The sequence below is a fragment of the Heptranchias perlo genome, chromosome 6 (genome assembly GCF_035084215.1).
Source record: "Heptranchias perlo isolate sHepPer1 chromosome 6, sHepPer1.hap1, whole genome shotgun sequence".
Classification (NCBI taxonomy): domain Eukaryota; kingdom Metazoa; phylum Chordata; class Chondrichthyes; order Hexanchiformes; family Hexanchidae; genus Heptranchias; species Heptranchias perlo.
The window spans coordinates 25,060,665-25,078,466 of NC_090330.1; the positions used below are offsets into that span (position 1 = coordinate 25,060,665).

Consider the following 17,802-nt stretch of genomic DNA (forward strand, 5'->3'; position numbering starts at 1 on the left):
TTTCAGGAGCCAAAATTTTTTTTTCAGTATCTGGTCGTGGGATTTAATTTTACGAAATTTAGAGATACCCTATTTGAATGTTTTTTGTCTGCTGCTGCACCCCACCCAGATACTCATGCCCCAAAGTTTGAGAACCATAGTAACCCTCATTTAAATGTTACAAATACAAACATCACATTGCATTATAAAAACTGTATGACTTGAGTAACTATTGGAACCTGATAATTATTTAACAGTCATCATTTTTGTGCAATTTTTATTTAACCATGTGCACATTGAAAGGCAGGCCAGAAATTCTTACAATTATATTTGCATTTAAAGCTGAAGTCTACTTGACTTGCAGCTTCCATATATGTTGACTTTATCTGTTGACTACAGACTATTTTCACTTCAATATATATCTGGAAATGGAGTCTTGTATTAAAGGGGCAGTATGCCTCGTTGGGGAATATTTACTCAATTCTTGGCAAAGTCGGGAACATCCAGCTCCAAAAACTCAGTTGTAACACTGCCATGTTGTAAAACATGTGATGTTACGTTTCATTCATACTAATAGAGTTTAGGATTTATTTTAATTTGAAAAATGGAGTGGCAAGTGTTATTGGTGATTTGATTTATGTCATCACATCGTGGATCATTTTTAAAAAATCTGTTGGAGATTTTGCCTGCCAGGCAGAACTCCATGTGAGCCAACTTATTAGACAAAAAGACAAGATTGGTGTTGAAATGACCTTAGTGAGAGCTCTACTCGCTATGAAATGATATTCATTTAATAAGGATATTTTCAAGGTGCTAATACAATCACATATATTGTCAGATAAAGGTAAAATCAGTATATATTCAAGCTTTTTAGAGTGAGAGTGTTGTGCTATTCAAAACTTGAATAAATATTAATTTTGTTTTTATCTGAATTGGAAAAAAAATTGACTTTAGCTGCATCATGAAAATATCTTTTACTGGATTAATGTGAGATAATTAGATTGTGATATTGTAAGTAGAAATTATGTAGGCTTTAATTGTAACGACAGAAAAATACATTGAAAGTGTGTGCACCGTTATAGTGATGGAGCAGCTCTCAGACGCCGATGCAGAGAGTCAGTGAGTGCATCTGTTGCTGGGACAGCCGGGTTTGTGCTGCAGAGGAGCAGAGCCCCCTCCCAGCAGCTACTGTAATCGCGTCAGTGGGAAAGTCAAAGCACAGCACATCTGGTACCGTACTGACTGGGAGGAGGAAGCACGGGGTCCTGCCAAGGGGACACTGGCCAGCCCTCCTTGCTTTCCTACAAGCAGCCAGCAAAAGCAAATCTCACGATCAGCGTTGAGCTAGCCATGCTACAAGCCATCGGCAGCTCTGTATCGGTGCAGTTCGCAGTCAACCTTCATCTCAGGGTCCATCGACACATTGGGAGTCAGTAATCCAGGGATTGAGGAGCTGGGAATTTTGGAGAGGGGGTGGAGGAAATTCCATGGAGTAGCTGCTGTTTTGGGGATCAAGAGCGTTAAATCTTGGGATAAAGGGATGGCCCATCGGAAATCTGCGAGGCACCAACTGAGGAGGTCTTTCAGCGAGCATCTGAAGGACTCCACCGCCAAAGCTTGGGATTTATTGTGGAAAAATGTCAGGGAGCGCCGGCTGGCAGGTCAGTTCCCTAAACCCGGATTGCATACTCCCATAAACTTTATTCTTGAAAATCTAGGTGGGGGAGAATTATTATTTATATAACTAGCCGCATCTTCCAGGTTTGTAATGCATTCTTCCATCCTCTAGTCAGGTTTCGCTGCGGTAGGTTGCGAAAAGGGTAACTTAAAATTGAAACGATCACATTAGAAAGTTTGAATGGGAGTGGACCTGGAGAAGATGAGTTGTTGGAGGACTCAATGCACAAGCTCCCGTGGCTGTTACATTCCTGGAATCGAGAATGCAATCGATTATTTTACGCAACAAGTTTGCCAAATGTGTACCATAACATGCTCGGAATATAAAGTAAATGCTTGGCCGATCGGGGGGGATTTTGATGGTATTTTGACATGACATGTCATGATTGACATTTCCTTTCCTAACGATAGAATTGGATTTGTATTGAAAGGTTGTTTGAGACGCTCGGTTCCCTGGTAAACTGGCTTCCAGCTGTGAATCAATAGTCACAAAGTCCTGTGCTTTAAGTAGCAATGTTAGACAACGCTGTGGGGACGGTCTCCTGGTTGCTCGGCCTTTCACAAATAGGAAGTGTAAACACAGTTTCTCCGTGTTCAGGGTGTTTTTTTTTCTCCTAAACTTCACGATTTTGTTCCCAAAATTACTGCTTCAGACTTTTAGCACAAAAATTGAGCAATTGGCAGAAGTCAGTCAGTGTGACAGTGACTCAGCTAGTGCCTCTTAATGGAATTGCTTCTACATACTGCATGCTGAGGGCAGATGCTTATTTCAATATCATCTCATTACTGGTTTGTGCAAAGCAAATGCTAGGATGACATCCAGTGCAAATCCATAGATTTTAGCAGCCAGCTGTCAACTAAGCCGGTGTAGATTGTGTAAAGAAGGATTTCAGAGCTGGACTGGGCTGCTTGCCATTCGTGTCTGGTCATCTTACTGAAAAGTCTTCACTGGGTCAGATCATACTGTACAATCCAAAAGTGACTTCGGGCCAGCAATTGTTGTTTGCTTTTTTTTGGTGGGGAAGTTTTTTATTAACGGAAATATATTCCCACAGACCACGAGAATTCTTTGTAACTGCAGAGTTTCCCAGACACATATTCAGCCAATTAAATAGGTCCTTTTAAAAAGCAATCACTTGACTTCTATTATTTATTTGTACGTAGATTTCATTTTTTTCTTGCTTAATTATTTATACACAGGTTTCATTTTTATCTTGCTGTTATCATTGAAGTCTTTGCAAAGAGAAAACGCTGCATCAGTTTTGTCCCTAAAGATGTAAATTGCAAAGCTTCCCCAGTTGCTTAATAAAGTTTGTCCAGTGAGTAGCTGAGCCATAGAGAGCAGGAAGCTTTGATCCCTGAGTTAACTGAACTCAGCCAGGGCAGGAGCAGCAGGGACACTACAATTCTATTGGTATTACCACACCAGTGAGTGGAACTCTGATGCACTAAAGCATTCATGTGCAGAACTCTACTTTCCCTAGATATGGAGCAAAACCAACAACTACTTGCATTTATATAGCGCCTTTAACGTAGTAAAACATCTCGCGGCGCTTCACAGGAGTGTTATCAGACAAAATTTGACACCGAGCCACAGAAGGAGATATTAGGACAGGTGACTTGGTCAAAGAGGTAGGTTTTAAGGAGCATCTCAAAGGAGGTGAGTGAGGCGGAGAGGTTTAGCGAGGGAATTCCAGAGCTTAGGGCCTAGGCAGCTGAAGGCACGGCCGCCAATGGTGGGGCAAAGGAAAGCGGGGATGTACAAAAGGCTAGAATTGGAGGAACTCAGAGTTCTCTGAGGACTGTAGGGCTGGAGGAGGTTACAGAGATCGGGAGGAGCAAGGCCATGGAGTGATTTGAATGCAAAGATGAGAATTTTAGGCTTTGCTGGACCGAGAGCCAGTGTGGGTCAGCGAGCACATGGGTGAATGGAACTTGATGCGAGAGCAGTGCAAAGTCAACAGTATAACGAGGTCCAGCCGGCTCCTATAGCTCTAGACCAAGTCCTAGTGGCAAACCAGTGCCTACAGTATAAAGGGCAATAAATTATGCTTAAAGATTCTATTCACAACAAAATTTCTTGTGTTTATACATTGTAATGATATTGGGGATTGCCCCCCTCCCACCCCCCGACAAACACATAAAAAAAAGAAAGGCAGGTGAGTTCTGTGGTGTTTCAAGTAAATCTATATAAGATTGTCAGTGTAAGAACATATATTACGAAGAGAAAATAATGTGCAAGAAAGTTTTGGAGTATGTGGGCGTAATGAATCTTAAAAATAGTGTGGGAACAGCCTGTGTGGACCAACAAAAATGAAATGCTCATCTTTAAGAAGTTACATGTTTATTTATCCTTTTTCCAAATTGCAGTTATACCATATTATGGGAGCATTTAGCAGCCATAATTACCATTCAAGCATGGATTGAGTGATGCAAATCTTTTAAATAGGAAACAGGTTTATTTTAGGTCACTATATGGACAGAAACAACAGCAGGAATCAGAAGCATTCAAGTAACATATAAAGTACAGATTTTGGGCATTTAATGTTTTCTACATTTTGAAATTAAAGAACAAATCTAGTTCACTAAAAACAAAGGAGTCCATGGGACTTAAAATATCAAAGAACTAATTGGCCCAATTTGTCCTCCCTTGAGCACAAGCACAAAAATGGATTACAGGGTTTGATGCAAACTTGCAAAAAGATAATTTGAGGAAGAAGAACAAGAACTAATGTAAAAACTGACCTCCTCTCAACCCAAATGCTGCCATATTTTTAGCATGAGTAGAGTCCTTTTCAAGTAAGTCACCATTGATCACATTAATAACTCCTAAACTAATCTCTGTGTTTTCCAAATTCTCCCCTTTCTTTTCAAACTTTAAAAAAAATATTATTTGGGTCACCTCATCATGTGCAGTCTGGCACAAAGCTGTACAGATCAGGAATGTCCCACATTCAATCATCAGTCCATTGTGAGTTAACTGATCTCATCAGGTAATGAACAGATGCTACATTTGGCCTCAGCATCCCCAGTCTAGGGAGGGGAAAAGAAATCAACCCCTGAGAACATAGGTGTATTAGAGGAAGATTTGGAACAATTGATAGAGCTAACTGTAGAAAATGAATTGGGTATGAAATAGCAGGCCTCAAGGTGGAAAAACCACCAAGTCTGAATGGCATGTGGGAAAACTCTTCGAGAGTCCATAATTCAAGATAAAATTAGTAAACATGGGTTAATCAAGGATAGCCAACACGGATTTGTTGAAGGCAAGTCAAGTTTTACAAATTTAATTGAGTGTTTTTGAAGAGGTGATCAATTGGACAGATAAAGGGAATGTAGTAGATGGAGTGTATATGAATTGTCAGAAGGTGTTTGATAAGATGCCTTACAAGAAGCTTGTCAGCAAAATTCAGGTGTATGTTATAAGAGGTCATATAGCAGCCTGGATACAAAGTTGGTTGTTGGGCGAGAAACAAAGAGTCAGGTTAAATGGGTGTTGCTTGAACTGGAGAAAGCTCAGTATGGTGTACCTCAGAAGTCAGTGCTGGGTCCACTTTTGTTCTTGGTACATGTAGATGATTTTGACTTGGGTGTTGTGAATATAATCTTGAAATTTGCCAATGACACAAAAATAGGAAGGTTGGCAAAAAGTGAGGAGGACTGTGAAAGACTTCAGAAAGACATGAACAGATTAGTGCAATGCGCAGCAAGATGTCAGATGCAATCCAATATGGATAAGTGTGAAAGTGGGAGAAAAACAAGGAGTGAGAGTGTACTTTGAAGGACGTAGATAAACAGAGAGAAACCTAGAGGTTCAAATACATAATTCCGTGAAGATGTAAGTGCAGATAGATAAAGCCGTAAAAAAGACCAATAACATTTTGGGTTTTATAAATAGGAGCATGAAGTACAAGAGTAAAGAAGTAATGATGAATTTATATAAAACACTGGTTAGGCCACAGTTAGAATAGTTTGTGCAGTTTTAGATACCCCTTTATAGAAAGGACATTAAAGTCATAAAGGGCATACAGTGTAGATTCACCAGGATGATACCAGAGATGAGAAACTAAAGATATGAGGGGAGATTTGAGATGCTGGGACAATTTGCACTGCAACAGGGACCAGATTTAATACAAGTTTTTAAAATTATGAAGCATTTTGACAGACTGAATATGGAAAGACTATTTCCTCTGGTTGGGGAATCAGTGACAAGGGGTTATCAATTTAAAACTATCACGAAGAAAATTAGGAGAGAGGTTTCTTCACACAGAGAGTTGTTGGAGCTTGCACTGCTTTGCCATGCGGAATTGGTTGATGCAAATACCACTGCTTCTTTTAAGGGAAAATTGGATAAATATTTGAAGCAGAGAAAGATACAAGGCTTTGGACAGAGAACAGAGCACTGTGAATACTTTTGAAATGCTCTAGCAAAGAGCCAGCACCAACATGATGGGCATGAAACAAGAAAGAAAGAACCTGCATTTATATAGTGCCTTTCATGTAGGACATCCCAAAGTGCCTCACAGCTAATGAATTACTTTTGATGTGTAGTCCTTGTTGCTAAGTAGGCAAATACAGTTGGCAATTTTCACACAGCAAGGTTCTACAGACAGCAGTGAGATAAATGACCAGTTAATCTGTTTTTGGAGATGTTGAATGAGGGATAAATGGCCAGGACACCTGCAAAGAAAAGACCATTTGGCTTCTCAAACCCATGCCTTCTACGCGCCACTCACAATGTACCCTGTTAAACTTCATTCCATGTATTGAAACTCCTGAGGGAAAGTCTCACATAAATACTTCCTGGTCCCCAGGGTTAATGAAATAAGCTCCAGAGTATTCAACCCTGGACCGCTTCACCTCACTGACAGCTTCCCAGTCCCAGCAGCCTAGGAGCCATTGTATCCCATTGGGTTCTTGATCATCTCAGCTTTCAGATAAGATGTTAAACCGAGGCCCTATGCCCTCTCAGGTGAACCATAGAATGGTTATAGCACAGAAGGAGGCCATTGGGCCCATCGAGCCCATGCCGGCTCTTTGTAAGAGCAACCGAGTTAGTCCTGCTCCCCCGCGCTTTCCCCGTAGCCCTGAAAATGTTTTCCCTTTAAATGTTTATCCAATTCCTTTTTGAAAGCCACAGTTGAATCTGCTTCCACCACCCTTTCAGGCAGCGTATTCCAGATCATAACTACTCACTGCGTAAAAAAAATTTTCCTCATGTCGCCTTTGGTTCTTTTGCCAATCACCTTAAATCTGTGTCCTCTGGTTCTCGACCCTTCCGCCAATGGGAACAGTTTCTTTTTATTTACTTTATCTGAATCCGTCATGATTTTGAACATTTCTATCAAATCTCATCTTAACCTCTCTGTTATAAGGAGAACAACCCCAGCTTCTCCAGTCTATCCATGTAACTGTGGTCTCTCATCCCTGGAACCATTCTAGTAAATATTTTCTGCACCCTGTCTAACGCCTTCACATCCTTTGAAGAAGAGCAGTGGAGTTCTCCCCGATGTCCTGGCCAATATTTATCCTTCAAAGCAACATCACTAAAATAGATTATCTAGTCATTATCACATTGTTGTTTGTGGGACCTTGCTGTGTACAAATTGGCTGCCGCGTTTCCTACATTACAACAGTGACTACATTTCAAAAGTACTTCATTGATGGTGAAGCACTTTGGAGTTGTTATGAGGTCATGAAAGGTGCTATATAAATGCAAGATCTTTCTTACTTTTTTTCTTACCTAAGCCTATAATCACCAATCCCATTACCAACCAAATAATTACTTTGGTTCTGCTATAATTACTTTGCAGGAACACAAATTCTCAAACATTTAGATGCTACCTCTGACTTTCTGGAACCTGGAAAAAGAGGATCTCTTTTAGTTGGCTTTATTTGATTTTCCTCCATCTTTAGTGACAAACAATATCTGAATTCCACGCTTGGTCAACTCTTGTTTGTTACTTTATATACTATATAAAAAATCTTACATAGCATTACATAGAATCTACAGCATAGAAACAAGCCATTCGACCCAACTGGCCAGTGCCAGTGTTTATACTCCAAATGAGCCTCTTCCCATTCTAATTACCTCTTCCCTCCCTGCTGGAATATCCCTTTATTCATTTCTCTTTCATGTATGCATCAAGCCTCCAGTGCTCTCTGCTTCAGCCACTCCACGTGACAGCGTGTTCCACATTTTTCACCACTCTCTGTGAAAAGAAATTCCTCCTAAATTCTTTATTTGGTCCACTTGTGCCTATCTTATATTTATGCACCTTTGTTCTGGACTCATCTACAAGTGGAAACAGTTTCCCCGACCACCCTAATGAACCCCTTCATAATTTTAAAGACCTTTATTAGGTCTGCTCTTATTTTTTTCTTTTCCAGAGAAAAGAACCCCAGCCTGCTCAATCTTTTCTGATAGTTGCATCACCTCAATTCTGGCAACATCCTTTTAAATCTTTTCTACACTTTCTCTAGTTCTTCAATATCCTTTTTGTAGTATGGAGACCAGAACTGCACACAGTGCTCCAAGTGTGGTCCAACCTTAGATTTTTTATAAGTTTAACATTACCTCCCTGCTTTTGTATTCTATCCCTCTAGAAATGTACCCCAGTACTTTGCAATCTTTATGGGCTTATCAACTACTTTTGCTACTTTTAACAATTTACGTATCTGTATTCCTAGATCTCTTTGCTCCTCTACCCCATTTAGTTTCTGATTTTCCAAGGATAAAGTGGCCTCCTTGTTCCTCCTATCAAAATGAACTACCTCACACTTCACTATATTGAATTTCATTTGCCATTTATCTGCCCGCTCTGCAAGCCTGTTCATCTCTTCCTTTTATTTTGTGCAGTCCTCCACATTATTAGCTATACTCCCTCCCAATTTGGTGTCATCTGCAAATTTCAACACCATAACTCCAATTCTGGAATCAAAATCATTTATGTATATGGTAAACAACGGTGGTCCCAGCACGGATCCCTGCAGGACACCACTTCCCACTTTCTGCCAGTCTGAGAAACTTCCCTTAACTCCTACCCTGTATTTTCATTTTCACAACCATCTTTTGCAGCCACACATGTGCATATTTCCTGTCTACAAAACCTTACTGGCTGTTGTCATATTTTAGTCACACTTTTGTGTCAAGTTTTTCCCATTACATGTTCCTTTTCTACATTTATAATGGAAACTGACTATGTAATCTTATCACACTGTAAATATACCCTCCCTGCCAGTGGTGGTGCGATAGCGCCTCAGTTCTGCATCTACAGCAGAGAAACTCCTATGCTGCTACAAATTCTACTTCTCTGCTTCCCAAATTGCTGTAACTTTTGTTATTTAACTACAAAAATAATGATTGAAAATTAAAGTATTCTTTAAAAATAAAGGCTGAATGTATGATTTTAAAATTGGGGTTGAATTGTATCTTTGCACCCTGAACTGATTATTCTTCCACCCTCTAACCCCACTTCACCTGAAGACTATACCATACTTAGTCTTGACTCCCTGGGATAGATTTTGACTTTGTGTGATTGTGTAAAATGGGTGATAATGTATCGGCAGCCCGTTTTACATCTCTCCCGATTTTTATTTCCATTGAAGTCAATAAAAATAAAAATCAGGAGAGGTGTAAAATGGGTTATCACCTGTCTTATACTATTGCATAAAGTCACAATCTAGACCCCTGTGTGTAACATAATCGGAGAAAGACTTATTAAGTAATAATAATAGAACCACCAACCAATATTGAAAACTGCTAACATTATAGAAGTTGCGCCTTTGTAGGATAACTATTCTGGTGTAATCCACAGTCTGCAAGGGGCAATTTTAACCTAACACGCCCATCCGGAAACTGACGGGATCGGATGCAACGTTGGTTTTAGACCCCGCATGATTTTATCCTCCATTGAAGTCAGTGGAGAGCAATATTGGGCGGGGTGTAAAACTGGAGTTTCACCCGATCCAGTGCTATTCCCACCCGGCAAGTTAGGTTAAAATTACCCCCTAGTGTTTCACTCACATGCTGTACAAACAGGTCCCACAAACACCCACTATTTCTGTAAACTGTAGCGTCAAATAATTAGTCATGGCTTAAAGAAATTCAGGCTGTTAACAGTGTCTTCAAACTCATTGTAAAGAATCTTACAACACCAGGTTATAGTCCAACAATTTGTTGGACTATAACCTGGTGTTGTAAGATTCTTTACAATTGTCAACCCCAGTCCATCACTGGCATCTCCACATCATTCAAACTCATTAGTACGGACTAGAATTTCATTAATGTGCTGCTAAATGCACTTCTATCGCATATCAATAGAGGCAGTCCTAGGAAACAATGGGACAAGTCAGCAGATTCCCTCAAAATGGCAGTAACGTTATGAGATATTTTTCATCTTTCAAGGGGAAAGGAGACAACACAATCTGGGAATATTTTAAATCCGAAAAATTCCTTTCCTCATCTACACTCCAATTTTAGGTGACACTAAAAAGCTGCTGAAGTGCTTACTTTGCCCTGTATCTTGCAAAAAAGAAAACCATGGAATGGAGGTGCACCAGATTTGTACCTAAAGGCTCCTTGAACATTTTGAATATCAGGCCCAGTTTCTAATGGCTGTACTTCTATAAATGCAACAGAAAACTAAGAAGCCGTGAGGAGAACCTGCCGGCTTCTAAAGATAAAACTAAGCCTGGTGAAAAACTGAACTGTCGGGACACAGTTGCATTAATGGCTCACAGCTTGTAACAAGCTCAGAGTAAGCAGCTACTAACAACAGGTGAAAATAAATGGCTACAAAAATAGTATTTGTTTGATATCAGAAAAGTGGTGAGCTCCCTTGCTGTGCACAATGAGGCACAATTCTTGTGAATTGACTGCAGCCTTCAAATTCTGATGATAAGCCAACCAGCGCGGCAACTAGCCTTTTTACTCTTTCAAGTTTTCATAAATGCCCTTCTGCTTAATCAAAGTCCTCACAATTGTATATAATAATTGGACAATGAAATTATTATCTGCAGAAGCTCAATGTTTTGAAGCTGCCATGGTGCTTAGTTACTGGTGTTGTCCTCAATCCACTGAGTACTGATCTGAATGAATTTTTCGGTTTGAATAAATAGCACCTGTCTTCTATTGTATAAAATCCCTCTCAAAAATTGTACACTTTTAATGCTGAATATTATTTGAAGATTCAGCTAAATGTGCGGAATTGCTTTCCCTTGTTAACAGCATTCGACGAAGTAAGATCCTGTTCGAGTTTTTGTTTGGGTGTGTGGTGCAGCTGCAGTCTTTAAAGAGTTTGTGTAAATAGAACATTATCAGATGTGGGGCAGTCTGGTGAAAGGGATCATGTTGAGCTACTGTGTTACAATTAATAGGCTAAAAGCCTGCACATGCTGACAAAATATGGCTCGGTATATCCTTTAATATACAGCAGTTCAAGAACGTGTCAAAATGTTAATTCGTCTAATCTGACTCCTGTAGCTGCCATTATAATGTAAACATGAGCCAAGCTCCAGATGTTGAAAGGTATCAGTCACTGGAGGTAACATTGTTTGTGTATGACCATCACAGCAACAATTTCAACCTTTTTTCCCCTTTTATTTGCCATTCATGATTTAGATTTACCTCACCAATGTCCTTCTTGTTCCATTCACCCCACCCCTCACTACCCCTCACTACCCCTTGGTCTTTGCTGGGTACCTTTGCCACAGCACCAAACAGCCCTAACCAAAGTCATGAATGGCACCCTCTGTGACTGTGACCATGGTGCATTATACCTCCTCATCCTTCTCAACCTCTTTGCAGCCTTTGACACACTCAACCAGACCATCCTCTTCCATTGTCCAGCTCAGTGGGACTGCCCTTTCTCGGTTCCGCTCTTACCTATCCAGTCATGCCCAGAGGATCTCTATCATTGGTTTCTCTTTCAACCCTGCACCATCACTTCAGGAGGCCCCCAAGAGTCTATCCTTAGCCCCTCCTCTTTCTCATGTTCATGCTGCCCCTTTGTGACATCATCCACAGAAATGGGGTCAGCTTCTACATGAACGCTGTTGACAGTCAGTTGTTACTCTCCATCACTTCTCTCAATTCCTGCATTGCCTCCGTTTCATCAGACAGTTTGTCTGACATGCAGCCTTGGATTAGCTGTAATTTCCTCCAGCTAAACATTAGGAAGACTGAATCCATTGTCTTCGACCTCTACCATAAACTGTGCACCCTTGTCCCTGACTCCGGCCCCCTCCCTAGCCACTGTCTCAGGCTGAACCAGACTTTTCACAACCACAGTGTCCTGTTTGCCCTGGTTGAGCTTCCAACTCCATATCCTTAAGAAAGGTGAGAGAGAGAAACCAGGAAATTATAGACCTCTTAGTCTAACATATGTTGTGGGGGGAAGTTATTGAAATCTATAATTAAGGACAGTGTGACTAAGCACTTAGAGAAATTTGAGTTGATTAGAGAGAGCCAACATGGATTTGTAAAGGGTAGGTCATATCTAACGGACCTAATTGAATTTTTTGAGGAAGTTACTAAAGTAGTAGATGAGGGAATGTCTATGGATGTAGTTTATATGGACTTCCAGAAGGCATTCGATAAGATTCCACATAAGAGACTGTTAGCTAAAAGTAAAGCTCATGGAATTGAAGGCAAATTATTGACCTGTTTAGGAGATTGGTTAGATAGTAGAAGGCAAAGAGTAGGGATAATGGATATGTACTCAAATTGGAAGGAAGTGACTAATGGTGTCCCACAAGGATCTGTATTGAGGCTTCAACTATTCACTATATTTATTAATGGCTTAGATAACACAATAGAGAGCATAGTAATAGGTGGCATAGTAAGTAGTGTAGACGGGAACATAAAATTACAAAGAGACATTGATAGATTAAGTGAGTGTCAAAACTGTGGCAGATGGATTTCAATGCAGTTAAGTGTGAGATCATCCATTTTGGACCAAGAAAGGATAGATCTGAGTATTTTTTAAATGATGAAAAACTAGAAACAGTGGAGGTCCAAAGAGATTTAGGGGTCCATGTATACAGATCATTAAAATGTAGTAGTCAGGTACAAAAGATAATCAAAAAGGTTAATGGAATGTTAACCTTTATAACTAGAGGGCTAAAATATAAAGGGGAGGAAGTTTTGCTACAGCTATACAATGCCCTGGTTAGGCCATATCTGGAGTATTGTGTACAGTTCTGACATTGTATCTTAGAAACGATATATTAGCCTTAGGAGTGCAGCACAGATTCACCAGACTGTTACCAGGGCTCTAAGGTTAAATTATGAGGAGAGATAACATAAACTAGGTTTGTATTCCCTGTAATATAAAAGGTTAAGAGGTGATTTGATAGAGGTTTGTGGAATTTTGAAAGGAATTGATAGGGTAGATAGAAACTTTTTCCGCTGGTGGGGGAGTCTAGGACAAGGGGACATAATCTTAAAATCAGAGCCAGGCCATTCAGGAGAGAAGTAAGGAAACACTTCTTCACACAAAGGGTGGTAGGAGTGTGGAACTCTCTCCCACAAAAAGCAGTAGATGCTAATTCAATAAATATTTTAAAATCTGAGATCGATAGATTCTTGCTAGCCAAGGGTATTAAGGGACATGGAGCCAAGGTGGGTGAATGGAGTTGGGATACAGATCAGCCATGACCTCATTGAATGGCGGAACAGGTTTAAGGGGCTGAATGGCCTACTCCTGATCCTATGTTCCTCTCCATCACAAAGGCTGCCTACTTCCAACTCCGTAACATCACCGATTGATGTCCCCACCTCAGCCAATCTGCTGTTGAAACTCATATAAATGCCATCGTGAACTCCAGACATAATTATGCCAATACTTTCCTTGTCATCCTCTTATCCTCCACTCTCTCTAAACTTCAACTGATCCAAAATTCTGCTGTCTGTATCCCAACCTGCAGCAAATCCTGCTTGCCCATTACTCCATCCTTGCTGATCTACATTTGCTCTCAGTCCCTCAATGACTCAGATTTGAAATTCTTATCCTTGTGTTTTAATCCCTCCAGCGTGATGCCCTTCCCTATCTTTGTAACCTCCTCCAGTGCTACACCATCTCCCTGCTGAAATTTACATTCCTCTGACTCCAACCTCTTATGCATCCTCCCCCTTCCTTCACCTTAGCATCAGCAGGTGTGCTTTCAGCTACCTAGGCCGCATGCTATGGAATTCTATCCCTAAACCTCTCCGCCTCTTCTCCTTTAACAAAAACCCACCTCTGAACAAGATTTTGGTCACCTCTGCTAATACCCGTTTCTTTGGCTCGGCCTCCATATTTTTCGTACATTTCTTTGAAGCTCTTTGGAATGTTTTTCTATTTTAAAGACTTTATATTATTGCAAGCTGTTGTTAAGAGTCGGACTGTTATGATAACAAATCCTTTATGCTACAGCATTACTGTGCTTCCACAGGATTTACAGGACAACTCCTGCAGCTCAATGTTAAAGAAATAAGTTTCCAGAAGTGCAAGGAGGCCGGCCACCTGATTTTTAAAATTTCTTTGCCACAAAAAGGTAGTTTTTAAAGTGTTCAGATAGAGTTTTCAGCTGTAACCATCATCATGTCTATCTCATCTGAGTGATCTCATTTAAAATGGCAGTCTGATGTGTCATCACATTGCAGTAGCTGCCTTGGCAATGGGAGGCGTGGGTAGCAACAACAGTAGACCGAGACTGGCACTATCTTCATTTTATTGAGCTTATAATAAACATTATTCAAAGAATGGTAGAGGGTAAGGAAAAGGCTGCAACTTAACTTGAGTTCATGTGAGATCCACAAACCACTTGCATTTCACTCTTCTGGTTTGTGATATGGACGGTCCCTTTGATGAAATTGGAGCCATATTATTCAGTCCCAACATTCAGAACTCAGTAAATCCCATTATAGTTTCCAATGAAGTGTCTGTTAAACAAACTATAAAAGGGATATTGCAACTCTCATGTGAGAATGCAGAACTAAGTGAGATTACACTGTAATATTTTTCCTGGGCCACTAGGGGGACAGCAGACCAAAGATGCTCTTCTACATTCCATTATCAGATTAGATGTAAAACAAACCCAAAATCCCAAATGACTAAAGTACTATTGTTCAATATACAGCTAGATGAAATAAAAGGTTCTGCTGCTAATACTTAAAGGTTTATTGAAGATTCAGGATAGTTACCTATTTCACAACCCAGCAATAGCATTATGCAAATAACAAATTTTCCACCGGTTCTTTCATTGCAGTTCACACTAATATAACACATCCATGCAAGAACATCAGAATCACAACCAGGGAGTCACATGTTTGAACACCAGCTGAAAGATGTTATTTGCATAATGCTATTGCTGGGTTGTGAAATAGGTAACTATCCTGAATCTTCGAACACACTTGATGGATGGAGTTGATCACAGTCTCGTTGTCAGCACTATGTAATAGGATCACATTCAACACCCTCCAATTTTCCAATGATTCCAGCTGAAGGGGCATTGATGGGGCTGGACAACTGGTTAATGTCACAGACTGTCCAGTCTTTAAGTTCCCCTTTTTCTCCTCTTTCTCTAGCTGGCATCAGGGCTTAAATGGTTAAATAATGAGGACAGGTTGCATAAACTTGGTTTGTATTCCCTTGAGTTTAGAAGGTTGAAAAGTGAACTAATGGAGGCTTTTAAAATGATAAAGGGATTTGATAGTGTAGATACAGAGGTATTATTTGCTCTGGTGGGGGAATCCAGAACAAGGGGCATAACCTTATAATTCAGGAGTGAGATCAGGAAGCACTTTTTCAAACCGAAGGGTCGTAAAACTCTGGAACTCTCTACCCAAAAGGCTGTGGATGCTGGGGGTCAATTGAAATTTTCAAGACTGAGATTGATAGATTTTTGTTAGGTAAGAGTATCAAGGGATATGGAACAAAAGTGGGCAAATGAATTTGAGTTACAGATCAGCCATGATCTAATTGAATGGTGGAACAGGCTCGTGGGGCTGAATGGCCTACTCCTGTTCTTATGAAGCTGTCAGGCTGCCAGGACACTGCAACAGCTGAACGCCAAAAAAGCTGGCTAAAAGCAGATAAGAAAGAAAATATTGAGGCTCATCAATTTGGCTGCTTGATGGGGTTATCCGCATTCCTTCAATTCTGGCCTCTAGTGCATCCCCAATCTCCATCACCCCACCATTGGCAGCCGTGCCTTCAGCTGTCCAGGCCCTAAGCTCTGGATTTCCCACCCTAAACCTCTCCTCCTTTAAGATGCTCCTTAAAACCTACTTCTTTGACCAAGCTTTTGGTCACCTGTCCTAATATCTCGGTGTCAATTTTTGTCTGATAACGCTCATGTCAAGCACCTTGGGACGTTTTACTACGTTAAAGGTGCTATATACTTTCAAGTTGTTTTTGTCATTGGTTCCACAGTGATGTGTTTTGTAATAATGTGTGGTATGGCTGTTGCTTGTAAAATGTATTAGTTTTGTAAACAGCAAGAAATATTGATTGACAGCTATTTAATTTGCCTTAGGTGATAATTAACTCCTGTCCCTTTATAAACCTATTTTAATTTCAGCAACAAAATAAAAATACATTATCACCTTTTTAGACTTTCCTTCTTATTTCTGTCCAATTATTTTAAATTTAATTTAAACTTTAATTCAGTAGTTTATTACAGAGTAGACAACAAGATCTCTGATGGTTAAATGAGACCATAACAAGCTGACCTTATTGGAGTGCTGTAGATTTAATTGTGACTGCAAATCACTGGTGCTTAATATAATATATTAAAATTAATTCATGAAATAGATCAGGAGAATTATAATAAAAAGATAATTTATCTTATGTGCAGCTTACATGGTTGCACTTGTGTAGCTGTTCAATTTTCTGGAAAGAGTTGTTAGGCTGGGTTTCTTCAGATGAAAATGGCCTAAATGGTATCTTCCAAGTGACCTATTTATTTTAAATGCTTGATTCTATTACATTTTATTTTACAGCTCATATTCTATGTATAAGTTGTAGAAGTGACATTTACAAAGACGTTGGTATAAACCCACTGAATATTTCCCAGTGTTGCCTGGGCATTTGGGTTGGATTTGAGAATGTTCTCAGTTTGAAGGTCAATGGCGGTGACATGGTTTATTTACCATAAAGTGAACAAATGCCTATTTTCCTCTATAATGAACAACCCAATAACAAAATTATGCAAAAGCACAGCTGAAACGTGGTGGTAATTTTCACCCCCACTGTTATAGAACCTGCCTGATTTCAATGGGATGAAGATTGGGCAGTTTCTACAACGGGTATTGGGGGTGGGGGAGCAGCTCCACCAGATTACTGCCCAGGCACTAAAGGTGCATTCTCCTGTTTTTTATTAAAGGGGAATTTCACCCTTTGGGCTCAATTTTAAAATCAAATTGCGGGTGCATTGGGGGCGGGGGGGGGGGGGGGGGCTGCGAAAATGAGAGAAAATCCCGAGGGGGTTCGGATGACGGCTCCAACCTGCCGACTTCCGGGGTTGCCACAAATGCGCCATTGTTCACGCGCGCGTCACAAATCCAGAATTAAAGCCGGCAGGACGATAGTTAAACCACTTATTGACATCGTTGATCTTGTTTATGTCGTTAATTTTGTGGAGAATGACCTCAGCCAGACGGAGAGGGCTGTGGGATTCCACTCTATGGCTGGCTTCCCACGTGTACAGGGTGCAATCGATTGCACCCATATAGCAATACGAGCACCTCCATACGAGCCAGGACTGTTCATCAACAGAAAAGAGTATCACTCCATCAACGCTCAACTCGTTTGTGACCATTGCAAAAGATTCCTTCACGTGTGCGCCAGATTCCCTGGCAGCTGCCACAATTCCTTCATTCTGAGGGAATCCAATCTCGCGGGCCTCTTCCACGCACCGAGCACCCTTAAGGGCTGGCTCCTCGGGGATAAGGGATACCCCCTGCACAGGTGGCTCATGACACCTCTGAGGAACCCCATCAACAAGCAATAGCATCGATACAACAACAGCCACATTGCCACCAGGTCCACAATTGAGCATGCTATAGGGCCGCTCAAGATGCGATATAGGTGCCTTGATCATTCTGGGGCGTGCTTCAATACGCATCAGACAGAGTGGGACGCATTATAATAGTATGTTGTG

At 40.6% G+C, this 17,802-nt stretch overlaps 1 protein-coding gene across 3 annotated transcripts in view; it reads left to right on the forward strand.

Moving 5' to 3' along the window:
* stard13b (StAR related lipid transfer domain containing 13b) overlaps nt 1–17,802 on the forward strand; it is a 398,947-nt gene that overhangs the window by 234,689 nt on the left and 146,456 nt on the right. The window contains exon 1 of one of the 3 annotated variants that reach the window (XM_067985952.1): nt 1,234–1,640. The exons of the other annotated variants lie outside the window; for them this stretch is intronic. Coding sequence (XP_067842053.1) covers nt 1,520–1,640 — 121 coding nt within the window. The 5' untranslated portion in view covers nt 1,234–1,519. Of the gene's footprint in view, nt 1–1,233; nt 1,641–17,802 lie in introns of those variants that run through there. 3 annotated transcript variants of the gene reach the window in all.